At 41.3% G+C, this 19,622-nt stretch overlaps 1 protein-coding gene across 1 annotated transcript in view; it reads left to right on the top strand.

Annotated features, from left to right (window-relative positions):
* The window catches only part of LOC306698169 (transcription factor SOX-6-like), a 106,989-nt gene that overhangs the window by 61,166 nt on the left and 26,201 nt on the right, over nt 1–19,622 (top strand). Inside the window, exons 6-9 of the mRNA XM_079162373.1 lie at nt 6,364–6,536; nt 8,375–8,443; nt 16,341–16,461; nt 17,675–17,754. Of these exons, the coding sequence (XP_079018499.1) occupies nt 6,364–6,536; nt 8,375–8,443; nt 16,341–16,461; nt 17,675–17,754 (443 nt within the window). The remainder of the gene's footprint in view (nt 1–6,363; nt 6,537–8,374; nt 8,444–16,340; nt 16,462–17,674; nt 17,755–19,622) is intronic.

The following is a 19,622-nucleotide window of genomic DNA, read 5'->3' as shown; positions in this document are numbered from 1 at the left end:
TACTTAATATTTCATGATAAAAACAAAACTGTTTGTTTTTATCAGTTCACAACTTCTGTAAAATTTATCTCAGTTCTCATGGCTTGCACTTACAGAGGTCATTACGTTGGTACATTATTATTTTAATACAAACTATCATGTTTTTTGTAACTTTAATCGAGTTTTATTGCCTCAACCTAACGAATTGTGTCACAGTGTCAACCACTTGTCTTATTGTGTTTCTGCGGGCTTGATATGAAGCTGATATGAAACACTTTTATGAAATATTTTTGTTTCAGAAAAGTCGACATTTAACGTACCGTGTAGTTTGCAGAAACATACTATGCCATTTTCTTTTCTGGTGACTGGGTTGCTCAAATCAGTGTTCAGTCAGATCATCACCGTCGCAGAACTTAGCTAGAAAACCCCCAACTTTTAGCATATTTTATCAGAGTCTGATGAAAACCATCAGAGACAAACGATGCATTAGAGGGAAAACACGTGATCCAGGACAATTGCTGCCCTGAGGTACTCACTTTCAAGTGCTGTACACGAAATGTTACACCAGAACTCAACCTATGTTCAACTTTACATGCAGTATATCTTTATAGCTTAACAAACCACTTTGACGGAAGCATGTGTGTAAGCAACCCTGTCTCCTAGATTTAGGTTTATATACAGCTAATGTGCAGCAACAGCTTTTGAGGGAAACATAATGCCGACTGGATTTTAGTTTCCACTGACATAGTGAGGACATTCTGTTAATTGAAAAAAAGGGTTGGTACTGAATGTATTAGTGAATTGTTCATTTATAGCGTATTTATATTTTTTTTCCCGCCAAAACATCCAATCTTGCAATTCACATTCACCTGTAGTGACTACAACATTATTAAACGTTGGTAAGGTTATGTTTAGGCACTGGCAGCACTTACTTGTCTGCGTGCATGCACGTGCATGCACATTCCCGTGCACGTGCACAAGATAAATACAGGAATTCACTAAACAGTGAACGGACAATATTAATATCTGACATTAAACACTCATATGTTGCTGGTTTGTAAGATGCAAGATCTTTTTTTATTTGTATTGTGGTATATCGTCGCTTCACGGATCTTTTATTAGATGCGTGTAATTCAGTATTTCTGACAGTTAAAAGTTAGTATGACATTACTTTTTCTTTTACTTGCGTGACAGAAAACCATAACGATGTCAGAGCTTCGATGGAGGCAACTAGAACCGAGACAAACAGCATGCTTGTCCTCTTCATAAAGCTGGAATGTGCAGTATATCAATTTTCTTGTGTGTTAGTTGAAGAGACTAATACCATGCGTAAATATAGCATGTACCAGTACATGCATGCACATAAAGGATCACACACAGATGTCTCTGTTCGTCCAGCTGCGTCCTGACCAAAGCAACGCTCTGGTTGAATTCAAGCGTCTGAGTCTTTTATTTCTCGACGGCTGACACGAAGCCCAGTCTGGATGACCTAAATTCACAAACACAACTGTTGCTCTGTGTCTACAACTTGAACCTATTTGTTCAGTCGCAGTTATTTTTAGGGTAAAGAAGAAAGATGACCTCTTTTTTTTCTCTCTCATCTCACGACTCATGAACGCATAACATGCTTGTAATGTACAGCAAATATAATATTTATCTCAGAAAAGGCTTGTATGCTTTTTAACTACAACGTGCCTCACTGTGTCACACATACACATCTGGGAATGTGCCCAGAATGATTTCACTCTTCTATTGCAACTATTGCAACTATTGCAAGTGCTGAGCTGGAAAGAAATAAAAGTGCATCAGTTTGTGTTTTGCAAATATTGTACTTATATTATAGTTATTATATAATATATAATATTAATAATATATTATATTATTATAGGACTTTTGACTTTTGTTTGTTTAGAACTTTAGGAAGCACTGGGGCCCGTTGGGTAGGATGTATAGATATATATGTGATTAGATGTGTTTACCATAGAGACAAGTGTGCAGATGCTTTGATCAATTCCATCGTCTCACCCCTTGGTGAGACTTTTCCACCAAAGACAAGCGAGCAAAGTTTTACCAAATTTTTTAATTTCTTGCTTTTAATTTAATTGACTTAATTTTTTTTATATGAAGTCAAAGTGAAAAAGCTCATTAGAACAGATGGGTAGAATGTGTCTGATTATTCTGTCAGGTGCAGGAGCTGGAACATCTGGTAGCAATAAGCACACAGAAATGTAAGAGTCGCTTAAATCGAGCATCTTACCCATTGCAACTGTTTTATTTTCATATATGCAACTGACTGTCTGGAGAAGTGAGCTGTTTACAGTAAAAGTGAATATGTGCAGATCAAATGTGATATCTTTATACCCAGCTAGCCCTGGGCAGATCATGACACTTGTTTTGAGAAAAAAAGGAAGTGGCCGGTTTTGTCTCGGGGCCTGTGGGCTGATGGGAAGTCAAGTGTCGGAGTGTTTTTTTGTGGTGTGACACTGAGGCGAAGGTTTAGTCATCCAGAGGAATGCTGGGAGTTTGGCGCACGGATGAAACGTGATGGTTTGGCAGAAGCCCAAGGAGTCCGAGGCCGTCATGAAGTGTGATAATGCGAGTGTGTGATGGTTCGTATGTGTGTTTGAATATTTGTGTCATGGCATGTGTGTGTCATAAGTTGTGTTTGTGTAAGTGGCTGGGACAGGATTTTCCGTATAAAGTCTGAATCCACATCGTTAAACTTAATAGACTAACAATAAGAAAAAAGAATGATTTATTTCATTTTTATTTTATCTTATTTAATTTCTTTCTGTAAAATGACTCATACACTCACATACTGTAGGCATGTAAATACACACTGATACATAAGGTAATGCAATATACAGTATCGTTGCTCTAAAAACTATTTTTTCTTTTCTTTTTTTACACCTAACTTAAAGATTAAATTAAAAAAATTAAAGTATTTTTAAGTAGTATTAAGTCTAAAGGATGTTAACTTTTTTGGGGGTTTGCTAACTTGGAAAACAGTAGTGCAAGTAAAACTGAATAATAGTAAATCACAATCAATGAAAATGATTGCCATAAAATACAAATGTGGAGTTTATAAAAATACACAACATTATTATACATTATACATGCATGGGTCAATGGAGGTTTAGGGAAGATCTAGATTACTGACAAAGACACTGATTTGCATTTTCTAAGTACACATTCTACTGTGGCAATGCTTTTTTATTACTTAGTGATATTAATATGTCGCAATAAAACAAAAAGCTGGATTTGATTCCCATAAATACAAACACTGTGTAACCAGTAACAACTAACAAACAGCACATGCAGAAATAGGTCTCGGTTCAGAGACGAATCGTCCAAACAGAGTGAGAAAGCAGTTAATGACTTTCTGTTTTGGCTGGTGCCCTCAGCAGGTGTCGGGAATAATCCTGATGGATGCAAAACGGAAAACGTCTGATGATTATTGGTGCCAGAAGCGTTGAAGGAAAGCAAGACGCCACCTTTGGAATGCACGACCCGTAATCCACAAGGATGAATCATGGAGCTGTAATCGCAGTTGTTGCAATTACACAACAGGCTTCACTTCCCTGCAAGAAATGTAGAGGAATATGAAGAAGTCTGTGTGTCTGTCTGTGTGTGTGTGTGTGTGTGTGTGTGAGTGTGTTTTAAGACATGACAGCATTATGAAGTATCCATCAGTGTTGCAAGACTGAATCGGTCAAAGAGACTTAGGGAGGGGTGAAGAAGGGAGGATTAGAGTGGTGATAAGAGCAGAGGGGACAAGAGAGGAGGTGATGAAGAGAGGGAAAGGGGGGACTCGGCAGAGAGGTGATTGAGAGTGCTGATGAGAAAAGAGGGGAGGTGATGAGCGAAGAGAAGGGGACAAGACAAATGAGCAAGTAAAGAGAGAGTATCAAAGTAAGGGTGGAGGAGATGAGAAGAGGAGGAGGAGAGTGAAGAGCAGAGGAGAAGAGAGAAATAGTAGGGGTGAGGAGGAGAGGAAAAGAAAGGAAAGAAGACGAGAGAAGGACTCACGAGAGCAGAGAAGAGGAGATGGAAAGAAAGAGAAAAGGAGATGAGAAGAGGAATAAGGAGAGGACAGGAGAGGAGAGAAAAGCAAAGAAGGAGCGGGGAAGAAAGGAGGAGAGGAGAGGAGAGGAGAGGAGAGGAGAGGAGAGGAGAGGAGACAGGGAGAATGTGGACTTGGAAGTAGAGTAACTGATGGGGAGGTCGTTTGGGGAAAAAACCCCAAAAGGGAAGAATGAAAGCATGAAAAAAGAGGGACAAGAAGAGGAGAATGTTGCCTTTGATACAGGGCTGCTGAGGGGTAATTTCTGTGTGTGTGTGTGTGCGTGTGTGTGTGTGTGTGTGTGCGTGTGTGTGTATGTATATGTGTGTGGGGCCAGTCTGGGGTACAATAGGGGCCTGACAGGACTACAATGGAGACTCTGTTAGTATGCAGGTAGTGTTGGGGCCACCCTGCAATCTCCCTACATGGCCCCAGGGCGAGACCTTACACACACACACACACACACACACACACACACACACACACACACACACACACACACATACAAGAGCAAGAACTTCTAAACAAGATAAACTTCAGTGTGGATGTACACAAGCACATATACACACACTCCCACAAACAAGATGAACGTGTGTGTGTGTGTGTGTGTGTGTGTGTGTGAGAGAGAGAGTTTGTAACTATTCCCACAATAAGGAAAACACACACTGACACAGAAAACCAAGAACGTGTCACCATGTTGGACATGAGTGGTCTGCTTTCACTAAAGAGGAGGAAGAAGAAGAAGGGTCAGGCAGGTTTGTGCTGCCTATGCTGCAGCTGATATAAATTACCTCATGGGTTTAAGGGATGTTGCTGGACAAATTAAATTGAACTTATACATTCAAGTATGAGGTAAGATAAAAGGAGTCTTTCTATGTGCAGACATTTGTGGCTGAAGTGTACCCCTCCCCCGCTGCAGCTTCAAAAACAACATGGCCTTAATGGCCAGTTATGTGGCTGAAATTCAACACGTACAACAACGATACACGGTCTTATATAAGACATCCACCTTCTCTGCTATAGTTTTGGAACAGAGTGTTGCCGGAATGAGTCCTAAAACCCCGAAATGAGTCAGCACTACAGCGCTACCTCGTCCCCTCGTCTCAAAGTCAATAGGTTATTTGAATGGGTTTCTGTTTCGATGCCTGAAATGAGGTCTGTGGTTAGCACATTGTTTTTAACCTTTTGTTCTATGATATAAAAGTCTTCAGTAATTAATTCTTTTGGTTTTTTAAACTTTCACGCATCTCAAAAGAGACGGTTGCTAACATGTGGCAGAATGAGACTACAATATGTCATCTTGTAGTTCTTCTTTGTAGCCTTAACTTCTGCTGATTGCATATCAAAAACCCTAAAAGTTGTGTTCATTATCTTGCTGAACAAAACATGTTAGTTTCATAACTTGTGTTTGCCACAGAGCTTATTTTTTTTGTACAATAATCCTAAATACCATTGGCTTTTTGTAGAGCGAACCAGTGTGATGCTAACTTCTGGGTGAATACGTCGTCCCTGGGTGGCTACTCCCCTAAATATCCGATGTTGGAGTCACCCCCTGATGAAGCAAAAAAAAAAATAAATGTAAAAACAAACTGGGAGAAAACAGGGGGAGAATGTTTATTAAAGACACAGGTAGTGTGGTGGGACTTTGATGTGAGATGATGCTGGTGAAACAGTAATAATTGTATATTGTCACTGTCTGTTGTCTGACACAGTACATTCAATAAGTCCTTCTAGTGTTAGCACTCCTTCATGACTAAAACCTTCCAAGAATGTGTACGTCATAAACCTGACAAAGAGCCTGTGACAGCTACTTGTTTTCAAAGGTTCACTCAAAGTGATTTTTATTGTTCATGTGTGCAGACGCTAAGTGATAAACACTGATGGCATGCAGAGACAAGACAGCAGATAATAAGTAGTAATATGAAGCTACAAGCCCCGTGATTTATGAGAATTTGGGGGGTGTGAGTTTCTAAAGTTTGTCTTGTTCATGTTGGCCAAACACATTGGATTTGTTTCGGGTCGCTTTTGGTTCGTGAAGACTTTTGTTGAAGATGCTTTAGTTTGTTTACTTCAAGCCAAAAAAGGAAAACTTGTTCAATTCCTTTCTCTTTTCAGGTAGTAGCATGTTGAACGTCAACATCACCAAATGTCTCAATGTTGTTTGTTTTTACAACAATATTACCAGAACCACAGTGATTTTGAGATTACTTTAAAAAGATGTGTCAGTCTGTATCATGTTTCTCTTTTTTTGTTCAGCAGACCTTTCCTGTTTTTAGTGTTTTTTTAACTTAAAACCCATCCTTCTCCGTCTACCTGTTCAGGTACGCCGGAGTCGCTGGAGGAAAAGGAGCACCAGCTTTCCACCATGATCGGTCAGCTGATCAGTCTGAGGGAGCAGCTCCTCTCCGCCCATGACGAGCAGAAAAAGATGGCCGCCTCACAGCTGGAGAAGCAGAGACAACAGATGGAGCTGGCCAGGCAGCAGCAGGAACAGGTAGGGGGGGTCTGAGTGTGTCCTTTCCTTCATTCCTTTCAGGTAAAACCTTTTAATCATTAACTTAATTGCTGAGATTTGGGGATGCAAATACAACCGGCTGAAGAACATACATTTGCAGACAGATGATCCGACTGGTCGGACAAACTTCTAGCAAATGTATTTAACAAAAAATAAGAACTCAATAATACAAAGCGGTGCCTCCTTATGCCCTCTCTTCATAGATTGAGAAAAATGATGTTCCCTTTTCTTTGCATATGTGTAGAAGGCCTAAATAGGCACAGTTATACAGCCTTTTGCAAGAAAAAAAGTAAAGAAAGGCCTGATAAAGAAACACAATATTGTGAAATAGAATTAGATTTGTTTTGGTGTTTTCTACACTGGCAGTCATCTTGTCAACCCCTTAGATTCTTCACGCAACCCACATTGGTTTCGATGTAATGCTCAAACTTTGAGTGTAACTTGAACAGTATGATTTCTGACCGCTAAACATTTGTCCTTTGTCTTTGTTGGACTGCCTTCTCGTTATGCTCCTATGTTTAATGTCACCATAACACAAAGGAATGACAGCCAAAACTTCCACAATAACAGGTTGTGAAGTAAACACAAGAAGAAAATGTTTCAGTGTGTCTGTATGTGTGTGCGTGGCTTCAAACGTGTGTCTTCAGGTGTCAGACCACGAAACATTAGTGTGTCACAGAAAAAAGAGACCGCCTCAGCAGTGAGGCGTTTAGGTGAGCGGCTCTTTGTTTTTCACTCTTTGCCGACATGTTACTGTAGGTCGACATACGACAGGCTCTGTTTGGACAAGTCCACACCTCCCATCACAACACATTCCACCTTTCACGGCTTCACAAAGGAACGGGGAAGATGGGAGAGAGTGAAGAGAAAGACAGATTCCAATATCAGCCAGTCATTTGGCTGTTGAGACTTGATAGGATAATGCCCTACAGACAAACCCTGAGAAATCTGCCTTTAATGAAATATGACATGTGTGCAAATGGGGCGCCGCCTCCCATTCAGCAGTCTGTAATTATATTTCAGAATAAATGTACTAAATGACTTCTCAAGAAGAAAGGGAGGCAGCTGCTTCACTTTTCTGGAGCAGAGTGGGCGGGACCAACTGGTTGACGTGCTGCGCCTTTAAGGATTTTAACCTCACGGGACTGGCCGGTCCCAGCTGCCCATCACTGTCTGAGACTCAGCCCTGCAACATTTGACCTCAGATGTTTTTTACTAGACAATCTTACATCAAAATAACAGAGGGAGAAACGGTGTTGTTGGTTCCCCCAGTAAACATGTCAATCTCACAGATTCAGTGTCAGTTAAGAGATTTGTTCAGAAACTCGCCGCTCTTGATCTTGAATGCAGCGCGATCAGTAACCTGCTGCACAACACGCCAGAAGTTGTTAGTGTTGTTGAACATTATTGCCCTTATTGATATAACATGCATGGATTCACTTCTGGTCTTTCTCACTCAATATTAAAACACATTGTTTGTTTTTGACAATTTTTCACCCGTCAAAAAATGTATTCTTACCCAGATTTGATGTTCCCATGCATCCAGAAGCAAGAAGAAGTTTATACAGCAATAAAAAAAAATGTTATTCAGAACAAGGTTTATACTGCGGCCATTAGTTCTTTGTGCAGATTTTGGAATTATTAATATAGTTAGGAAGATTTTCTCCCATTAAAAAAGAAAAGAAAAGAAACACAAGAATTTGCCAGAATTAAAAACAAAACTTCTTATTCTACATCCTCTCAGAATTATGTCAGACTTTATTGTTTCATTAACATTTTCCCTTTTTCTCTTTGCGTGTGTGTATGTGTGTGTTCAGATCGGCAGACAACAGCAGCAGCTCCTGCAGCAGCAGCACAAGATAAACATTCTCCAACAACAGATCCAGGTTAGTGTGCAGAAACACCTCCCCAACTCACACACACACACACACACACACACACACACACACACACACACACACACACACACACACACACACACTTCCTCTGTTCATAGCTCGCATTTTTGAGTTGACTCCTGCCCTTCTTCCCCATCGTCTCTTCTCTGATGTGTCCATCTAATGTTTCGTCTTTTGTCTTCCATCTGGATGAACTGAAGTGTCCCATTGTCCTCCTGCTCCATTATTATTGGGTCACGTGTGATTGGAAAACAACAATAACATGAGAGAATGTGACCTTTTCTTTTAAAGTTTTGCCTGCTATGAAGAGGTACGACAGTTACGACACACCAGCCTTGCATTCCTACGGAGTCATGCAGATACACACAATAACACACAGCGGTGAGGCAGTAATTGCCCTGGTTATGGCCGGATCATTTACTTTCTCATTGATCCGTCAGAAATCAATATCCCAGCATCCTCTATAGGCTTGCTCCTACTCTCTCTTTTCTCCAGTTGTCTATTTATCAACATTTATCAACTCCCCCTCACCCGGACATGCACTCCTCAATCGAACGCTTTATGTTCCTCTCAGCTCACGCCTCTGTATGCTGTTTCTTCTGCCTTTTGTCTCTTTTTTGCAGCTTTTAAATCCAGCCCGTTAACAATGGATCGCAACAAAAATCTCGATGAGAAAAGAGGAACATAAACAATATATATTTGATCTACACAGACGCATGCTTATAAAAAAAGATATACGTATATCTATTTCTTGTTTCATTTACACTTTTTATATATCCTTGATTCTATTTGATTCCTTTTCTTCTTCCCTCTTTCTTTCCCACATCTGTCTCATCCACCTGATGCTCATGATCCGTGTGCACTGGATGTGCTTACATACTCGCCGAGAAATTACCACCAGCTGCGAGCCAAATGCTGCTAAATTTGCACGCTGTGGCTGATGGCCATGTGGGAAGTTAACCAGCTTGTATTTCATCCGTTTATGTTTTTTAAGTGGTTGGAGTGCTGTAGAATTAAATTGGCTTGTGAGACAATCTGAATCGGTTCAGTCTCGTCCCGTACCCCGTTTACCCCCCATCGGTCCCGAGCTTTGGATCTCCCTGTGCTCCGGAGGTGTGATCTAGTTAACGAGAGCTTGTTTCCCCCTCCTCTTCTTCTTCTGCTCTTTTTATTACGAGGCCCCACCCTTGGATCTTAATGAAGCTCGGATCGGACTTCATTAGGGCCTCTGAGCCCCAGGGGAGAGCGAGACCATAAAAAGCAGCTCCTTCATGGATCCTCTTCCACGCTGTGAAGCATGGATACTCTTGAGAGCAGCATTATATCATGTAGAGAGCTTCAGAAGCATCTGCTGTAAATTCAGGTGAAACGTATTCCACCGTATCTTTTGTTTCACGCTCATTTTCTATGTGGAACTCAATCCAAAACGGCTAGAATTCAATCTGCTGTTTAGTAAAGGTACGGAAAGAGACTAAAACAAAGAAGTTGTTTTCATTGTAAAGTTGCTCAACATTATATGCATCACAGCTGGGTGCGCGTCTTGTTATTTTAAAAAGCAACGGCATTTCTTGGTGAACAAACCCAGCTTAGTATAAGGAGCATATGGTCTATCTACTGTACAGAGGTTTAGAATTATTGTGGCTAAGCTCCAGGGCTTAGTCACTGGAGTGCGGGCTGTTTACGCTGTGTTGGCTTTAAACACACAGGCAGCGCTGCACCGGTCTGTTTCCACTTATCAAATCCAGACCTGAGCTTCTCTCAGGCCAATACTCTGAGGAGCTGACCAAATGCTACTGTTTCAGCTGAAAAGAAGAGGCCTGTAGTGTGGTAAAGCCACTTTTTAGAAGTGCCGGTTGTTGTTCATATCTTAATCCGAAACACGAAAATGTTGTCCAGATGGAAAAAATAAGAAACCCCCCCTCCAAAAAAAGGAAAAGTTTTTGCTAGAAAAGGGGAACAGTTGCAACTCCCTGATGTGTTCAGCGCACACACGCCAGCTGTTGCATCATCACGGCAAATAAAGTTAACCGACCTTCAGTGATTAATTAGCATCGCTTTTATTGACTTATTATCATATATTTTGAAAGTTTTATAGATTGGCATCAAACTGAGTCTGAATCTGATTTATGGACGGAGACAGTGACGTCCCGGTGGGCGGCAGTATTCAGCTCATTCTTTTCCATTTGTCTCATCGTTCCGTCGTTCTCTTCTGTCCGCTGATGGTGTCAGTGTGTTTGTCAGCGATTGTGGCGTGGGTGTTGTAGTGGGGGGGGCCGGGGTGGTGGCTGGGGGAGCACAGTGTAGTTCAAAGTGAAAAGGTTTCCTGTCATGTGGTTTTAAATGGTGTGGAGAGCCAGCGGGGGATGTCCACGGGTTAAAGCAACGCTTCCGAAGGCCCCATTCTGATAGATATGGTTACACACACGTCCCGGCACGCATGCACACGCAAAAACGTGAAGAAACGCACCGAACAGCTGATATATATATATATACACAAACACACACACACACATATATATATATATATACTTACACATAAACAGGGATCTGATATTAACAGTATATTAACATCTGGTATAGACAGCTGATGTTACTGCATAAACGCACACATGTGGACAGTTTATATATATATTCCCCTGACACGCACACAAAAAAAACACACATGCACATGTGCAAAAACATACATATAGACACCCACGCGCACACACACACACACACACACACACACACACACACACACACAGTGGTGGTGGGCCCTTTGTGTGCCGTATAAGCAGAGCGGCCCAGCCCAGCCTGGTGGCTGACAGGCATGTGTCTTTGTTAAGTCAGTCCCTATAATGGCTCTCATATGTGGCCCATTTCCTTCGGGCCCACAAAGGCACAGGCCCTAACCGCACCGCCCGGGCCCTAGCTAACGGGCTAATTAATGACTGCAAAGCCGCACTCCTCCTCCTCCCTGTCTCTGTTCTTCGCTTATAACTCCTCCGTCTCCTCCTCCGCCTTTGTTTTTATACTTTTCAATTTCATCTTGTATCATTTCCCTCTGCCGATGATGTCGTCAACAGCTTGTTCCATAAATGCAGTATGCTGCCCCCTCTTGAAACACTATTAGCCCACTGGTTTTTTTTTTGTGACTAATTAAGGTAAAGATACGGTTTTGACCAACAGTCATGATCTGAGCTTTTGAAACAGAACTGGCAGTGCGTGACGAGTTTCAAATGCAGCCATTTATAGTCAAGACAAAGCTCACATTAATCTGTGTGTCATGATACATGACAAACCTCTTTGTAGTGTTACATGGACTGTAAAGTCCATGTTTCATCACTGTTAGTCTGTATCAAAGGTTTGCGCAATGCGCTGACGTTGTGGTGAGGTTGTGAATAGTCTGGGTTGCTAGACCTGTGTTAAGACAAAACAGGCACAAACACAATAATCCACACACACACAAACAGTACACACACATGTATAAGAACTAATGGGGCAGGAAAATGGCTGTTAGAAAGACAGCAGCACCTACGTCAGCATATACAGCTTCAGACACAATGACTCGGAAAGCCATGCAAGGCCCATAACGTCGATTGGACTCACCAGCTATGGAGAATGGCTAACTTTTGACTTTACAATGGCCCTCACTCCAGCGTATTAACCCTTGTGTTAGCCTATAGAAAAATGCTATAAGTATACAGTAATTCTGTGTGCTTCAATTAAAATCACCTCTGGCGCTTTCATTGTGCTCACATGGGTGTAGCGAGGTGGTGAAGGAACAAACTGAGCAATGTAATTATTTGTAAGTGTATTGTGCTCTTAAAGCTGCATTAAGCAAAGTCTGACCACAAAGGGACACCACAACAAACTAAAAAAACTCACCCCGGGTTTATCACGAGCTTATCAAGTTGCTATGGCTAACATGTTGTTCTTTAGCTTGTGTTTTACCCGCTGAGAATAAAAAAGCTGTCTTTAGCCAGCTGCTTTCTTCGGTCGCTACTTGTTTAACCTTACTGTTTCAAGCTAAGTAGGTTAGCATGCTTGATTAGTTTATAATACAAACTGTAGGAGACAATAGCAGTTGATTAAGGATGTATTCTTTGTATGAACGCATGGTTTACGAACCAAAAAAACGCAATAAAAAAAGTTTAGCAGTACACATTAATTGCAACGCTAACAGCTTGCATTGCGGATAGTATTTGTTTTCAACTTTTGGATCACTCAGGATTGTTGTGTGTACACACACAAGTCAGAGAGCAAATACATTTGTGTCACATTTTTTAGCTGAATCAGAATAAAGCAAACAAAATACAGAAAACACGCTACGAAAACGTGCTCATCAGAAAGAACCAGTGAGATTTTGTACCCAAATCGTGCCTCCAACTTGTCTATTAAAACGTGTTGCTGGCATCACAACGGTTTGGTCCTTGAAAATGTTGTAACGTCATAGAATTTTAATATTTATATATTATTCTTTTTCAGTTTTTTTTTCATTTTATGCTGGACTGACACATATGTTTGGCTACAGAGGGTAACAGTGCATAATTCACCTGCGTGATTGTTACCTCAAGTGTCATTAAGCATACCTGCCAACGGCACAACCAGACGACCACGTTTCTTTTTTTTCTCCTCTCTCCTTGTCAAACACATCACCGTACAGACACACCACATACGTACTCATTGCCCTCTAACCCTGATGGCCGTCCACAAGAGGACCATTAATTCGGGGGAGTGTGCATGCGCGTGTACACATGTTCCCTGTGACTAGGTGTGTATGTCGATGTGCCTGGTGGGCAGTTAGAGGAAGGGGGCCTTGTGTTTTCTTAGGGGCTGAGCAGAGCGGGGCCCCCGCAGCACCACCTTCCCCAGTCCATTCATCCCCCCTCGGTAAAAGAAGATCTTTGTGTGTTTGCGCTAGTGAAGCAGCCCCAGTCAGTCCCAGTGTTCCCAAAGGAATACAATGAATGGGAGCATTTTGTCCACTCTATACCCCCCCCCCCCCCCCTCTCCACTTCTCTCTTCTTCTTCTTCTTTCTTTTTGCCATTCAGACAGACAGACTCGTTTTTATTCTCTCTTCATTCCCTTTTCTCCATGTCACAAGACGTCAGACAGCTTGTGTGTGTGTGTGTGTGTGTGTGTGTGTGTGTGTGTGTGTGTGTGTGTGTGTGTGAGAGTGATGAGGGCCTCCCAAGCTATCAGGCTTTTTTTGGTGGGTGACCTAAACAACCTCGTCTGAAGAACCGGTCAGGTGATGAACACATGTAACTGCACGCTTAGTGAACAATGCTAACTGTGGGCGATACAGACGTGTAGTGGCACGCATACGCACACAATAAGTCTGAAGCCTCAAACGGCACTTTCATTCAGTGAAGACCAAACAAAATGTCCAAAAATTATAAAACTCTTTTTGGTCCGAACTAATAAAGATACAAGACGAAGACGTCACACACACTGAACACATTCTTTTCTTCTCAAGTTGATTCTTAAGTAAAATAATTTGATTTCACAAAATATTTTCCCTCCAAATAAGCAAACATGAAATATTTTCAAGGACTGAGCATGAACACATACATATAGGACCAGCCCTGTCGTTATGTTCATATTGATTAAGTTTGCAGTTACATGATTTTTATTCAATAAGACTGGAAAATACGTAATGCATCACTTCATATAGTGCTTGAGAATTGGAGCGTGGAAGTATGTAGAGAATGAGGATTTACAAATCCTAAACATGTATTGTCATTTAAAAAAAGAGTATTTAACCATGAAGATGATGTTTCCCTTCCCGTAACCACGTAGTTTTAATTAACCATGCTGTCATTTCCAAGAGAGGAAATGAAATAAATAAAACAAACATTGTGTTTGTATGTTGAAACTGGATGTTTGAATACATTGAAAGCGTTTCATATTGAAGTTCTGCTTTGCATACCAGTTCTTTTCAATATTCATTCAAAACAATGAAAAACAGTAAATCCTTACGTTTGAGATGCTGCAAATACTTTATGCTTCCTAAATGCTTTACAAGACTAATCCATCATCATATTAATGTTGATCACTTTTCTGTTGATCTTGTCATTGATCGACTAATCTTTCCAGCCCTTCAGCAAACACATGCGAGTCAAGAATGGTCCTGTTCATCTCTCTCTCTCGGTTTAGTCATGCTCTTTGAACCTCCGTACAAACCCTCTCTCACGCACTCCATAAACATCCCAGAGGACGGCCATCTCATTCAGCCACGTAACCCTGCAGTGCAACTGCAAGGAAGTAACCACACAACATGCTGATTGTGTAAATTTCGGCTCTAATGATGAACTGTCCCAGGAGGACAGAGGCGGGGTCAGTGTGGCTAATGAATTGGTAGTAAAGGAGATGAATGGAGGTAGATGGCATTGAATGGAGGTAAAGAGGGAAATGGAGGGGGGAAAAGAAAGGTGTCAACATGTGTTCATCTGAAAGAGGAAAGAAAAAAGAGGGAACGATGGGAGCAAGACAATGTTGAATAGAAGACGTGTAATGAGAAGAAATGGTTGAGAAGAGAGAAGTAGAAAGAATTGGATAATGAAAAAAAGAAGAAGCCAAGAAGCCACGATAAAAGTGTGATTCACTAAAAATGTACAAAATACAGTGAGGATTAAATAAAAAATAAATAAAATGGGAATCACAACAGGACAAAAATGGGACGAAGAGAGGAAAAAAGAAAAGCAAAAGGGAGACTGTCAAGTATAGAAACAAAATAATAAACATTCAGAAGTGTTGAGAGAGATGAGAGAGGAGAAACAGAGGAGAGAAAACTGGCAAATAAAAACGAGAAAATGAGAGAAAATGGGAGACAAGTTGTTGCCGTTGCAAACAGCCATAACATCTTCATGAATACGGCAACATTTTATACATGTTTCTGTATCCACAAAGAGATTGAGACACAGCAAATTGCAACATGAATGCAAAAATGACCCCTCCCAAAAGTCTAATTCCTTCTGCTCTTTTCGGCAAGCATGAATTATGACTGAAGCTAAGATCAACAGAAAGTAATCCAAATATATAGAGAGATTTATAAGTCTATGAAAAATGCCTAATTTGCATTGGATTTTTAAGGTTTGAAAAAATCAGCCCGACATTCAGAGCGGAACTTAACGAGCGTGAAGAGAAAAGGAAGCAGAGAAAGACAGACCGAGGGAGAGACAAGAAAAGGAGACACGGGGGGGAAAGAGACAAACAATTTTACGAGACAGAAAAAAAATTAAAGTTGAGATAAAGGGAGAGATGGAAGGGAAGAGAGTGAGACAGTCCAGTGGTTAAGTACAGCCAGCCCTAATAGATTCCCGCAGGCTCATCTTTGATAGTTGGAGCCCTCAGCGCCTTAACTCAGTCGAACCCGCAGTTTTTAAGAGTCTTTCAAGTCGACATGAAAGGCAGCTGTTAGCCTCTCTGTTGTTTTAAAGGCATTTTGTTTCACATTTTTACATTTGTCTCTCAAGAGCGTGCGTCTTTATTTGTTGTTCGGTTAACGTTCTTTAGCTCTGTCAATTCAAACCTGCTCATCATTTCATTCCTGAAGTTTATGTTTTTGTCTTTTTGCTGTTTTTGGTTTTATGTCAGCAGTATTCTTTTTATACGTTTATTCATTTATTTTCCTTTTTTATTTTTCAGTCACTCTTTCTTTCTTCCGAGCTTCTTCCGTTGACTTTCTTTTCTCTGTTTCACGTGAAGTCTGTTGTCTTCCTTTCCATTCCAACATTTTTCTTTTTCTGGTTTCATCTTTTTTTTACGTAGATAAGAGTTGTGTGTTTGTCAAGGTGATTTTAATCATTGTCTTTTTGTCTCTCTCTCTCTCTCTCTCTCTCTCTCTCTCGCTCTCTCGCTCTCTCTCTCTCTCTCCCTGTCTTTGTCAATGTCTCTCAGGTCCAGGGTCACATGCCTCCTCTGATGATCCCAGTGTTTCCTCACGACCAGCGGTCTCTGGCTGCTGCCGCTGCTGCACAGCAGGGCTTCCTCTTCCCACCGAGCTTGTCCTACAAGCCAGGTATACGAACTAACTGCACTATTGCCCACACTGGAGAATGTTAAGGAAATATATGTCTTCTCACACAAAAGCTATACGACTCGGACATTTCTCGTTAACTAAAAAGGAAACAGCTATAGTCACAGTATTTCTCTCCCTCTCTCCCTACACACACACACACACACACACACACACACACACACAGAAACACAAACACTGGAATCCCAGTCTATGTTAATGAGGTGTGTCAGGTGAGGAATGTTCTGGAAATGAGCGGAGAGATTTACAAGCTCTGCTTGTTCGCGTCGGGAACAATACATTGGACACAGCGAGGACTGGAATGTCTCTTTTATGGCGTGCTGAAAGCATGTCAGTTGCACAACACATCTGCAACATGGAATTTCACACTTTCTCACACTTACACACACACATACACACTCAAGTTTCTTCTCCTGGTACACACCGACCCAACAACGTACACGTAAGGAGATGCAGACAGACAAAACACACTTAAAGGATTGCATGCATGTTGCATGTTGCATGTTTTCAGCAATCCACGAGGGTTTTTGCAAACAGGTGGAACAGAACACTTGAAGACACACATGCAGAAACGCACTTCAAGTACAGTCTTCTTATTGTAGGATTCACAGCACCACCTGCTTTCTTCCTCTTTCCTCGTCCTTCACACATTCCTCCCTTCCATGCATTCTTCCAGGTGCTCGCCTGACGCCACGCACCACCGACCCTCCATGCTTTGTACGGAATAATACATGTTTATTACTCTTGCGCGAGCATACACTCCCACAAGGCCGCAAAGAGAGGCAGGAATGAAGAAAGGGATTAAAAAAGCCATTATTCTACACTCTCCTTTGACTTCGGTCTGTTTTCAACAAAGGCTCGGACATGGAAAGCCTTTTAGGGACAAACAGTGGGGGTTATAAACGGTACTCGTATATGCATTTATGAGTGCATCCCAATGAGGCAGCACTGGACTAGAACTCGGATCGTCCGAGTCCCAAGCACCCGTGTGTACCGACAATGACCGTTATTAACCTTTGAATGAAACACTCGGGACCCTTTGTGTTTCATTTGCCATGAATAAAAACATGAGAGCAAGAAAGGAATAGGGCGAGTCTTACACAGGCTGACTGAAGGTAAAGAGCAGGTTAGTTCTTGTGCGATAATCTGCCTCCCCGACTTCTCTCTACAATGTTTTGGTTTGGTTTTTCAACAGGTGAGAATTACCCCATGCAGTTCATTCCATCTACAATGGCAGCTGCAGCGGCATCTGGACTCAGCCCATTACAACTACAGGTAAGTTGGAAACAGCTGGTCTCCTGAAATTCCATCAAAATCAAAAAACTTTGGAAGGAAATTATGTCTTCTCTTTAGTTTTTTGGCAAAACATTTTCACATTTCCTCTTGACTAAAACTGCAAATTGCCTCTGATCTTATGCCTAAACCCAAATGTATTTTTACTTGCTTGAAGGAATAGTGTTCAACTTATTGTTATCCTTTTGTAGTGTTGTATAAAAGCGGTTACATCATCCTGGAGTTGGCGAAGGTGTCAGAGTAAAGCCCAACAAAGCAAACTTAAGAAGTGCCTCTTCAATATCTATGATGATAAGTCAAGTGAGTGTTTCACAACCAGATAAACAACTGGAGCAGAAAGTTTCAGAGCAGCAGCAGGAACAAAGACACAGCTATAAGAGTGAGGGTTTGTACACTGAGAAAGTACATATACATCTAATCCTGAGGGTGTAACCAGCCGACCAGAACTCAAGACAATTGTGCATAAGTGAGTAGATAAATAGAAAATACAGTAAAGATAAGGAACATTGGCAAACTAAATTCAACTCCCACTTGTTCTAACCTCGGCCTGTGTTCAAGTGTATAAAAAAGCCAGCAGCATTTTCATAGAATAAAACCACTCTAAACCACAACAAATTTAATGCTCCATATTCATTGCAACTCAACTACACAATTAATCTATACCTTATGCAGGAAACCTTTTATAATTTGTATATGAGATCTAGAGGTCAAGGCTATTATCAAACTCGTTGGGTGTCTGGTAGATTTAACGTGGGAAAAAAACATCGTCAAAAAATAAAGAACTAAAAGTGCACTAAGTGCAGACCTCTGCTCGGTGTGTCTGCAAAGACCACTGCTGTAATGTTTGATTGAATGAATACAAACCACAATTGCCCCCCTTCAAGACCGCAAGTGTATCAGATGTGTTTTTCACTCGCACGTCTCATACAAGAGAAGCTGTCATTTTAATTAATGCAACCAGCTCAGTGCAGTTGAACTGCAGTGTAATATGCCACCTTGACTGTTAAGGCTTCCCCTGAACAGAAACAGGACAGGACTGACTCCTGCTTTTTGTATCGTTCCGTTAGCTGTTAGCCCCGTTAGCTGTTAGCCAAACGCACTGCAAGACTCTGCAGCCCACCAGCTGCTAACAGCTAACTAGCTCTCCTATCGACATGAGGAGACATCCTCTGTTGTAGTAAGGGTGCATTTCAGTTCGTCGTACGTTAAGTGCTTCATTTAAACTCGTCTCAACAATCACTGACTCTGTTTTGGTTAAAATAAAGCCTTAATTCACGAGGCTTTTCCCCAGCTGTTTCTCTCTCTCTTGGCAAAATAAATTGGCAAAATAAAAGACAAAAAACGGCCAAATTATTTCTCTGCGAAAAAAAGACGCGGTGATACTGCCAAATGTCTGCTAACAGCTAACTAGCTGTCCTCCTGACGACATGAGAAGACACGCTCCGTTGTACACAGTTTGTCATCAACATATTATCGTTGACTTGTGTCCCCCACCAGCAGGTTAAGAGTAGTGAGCAGTCAGCAGTCAATGACGGCATGAAACAGTCAATAAAATATGTTTCCAAAAAGTGTGAATCACTGCAACCACGAAAGTTCCTTGAGCATACATTCATAAATAAGCACACAAAATATGGATTTGTCCAACAGTATAGGAGATTAGCCGTGGACAGACAGACAGACACAGGGATGCACAAAAAAGCAACCGAATGCATAATCTCCTGGCGGAGATAACTAGCTATTTTGCATGAGGAATGATAGCTGTCATGACTGCAACAATACGAAAATTAAAGGAAAGAATGTCACCCTGAGTGCTTATGAATTGGAGAGGCAGATGTGTGATCACAAAAATA

This window comes from Pholis gunnellus (genome assembly GCF_910591455.1).
Source record: "Pholis gunnellus genome assembly, chromosome: 7".
Lineage (NCBI taxonomy): Eukaryota > Metazoa > Chordata > Actinopteri > Perciformes > Pholidae > Pholis > Pholis gunnellus.
Note: the sequence above shows the minus strand (reverse complement) of the source record. Positions and strands in the feature narration are given on the sequence as shown.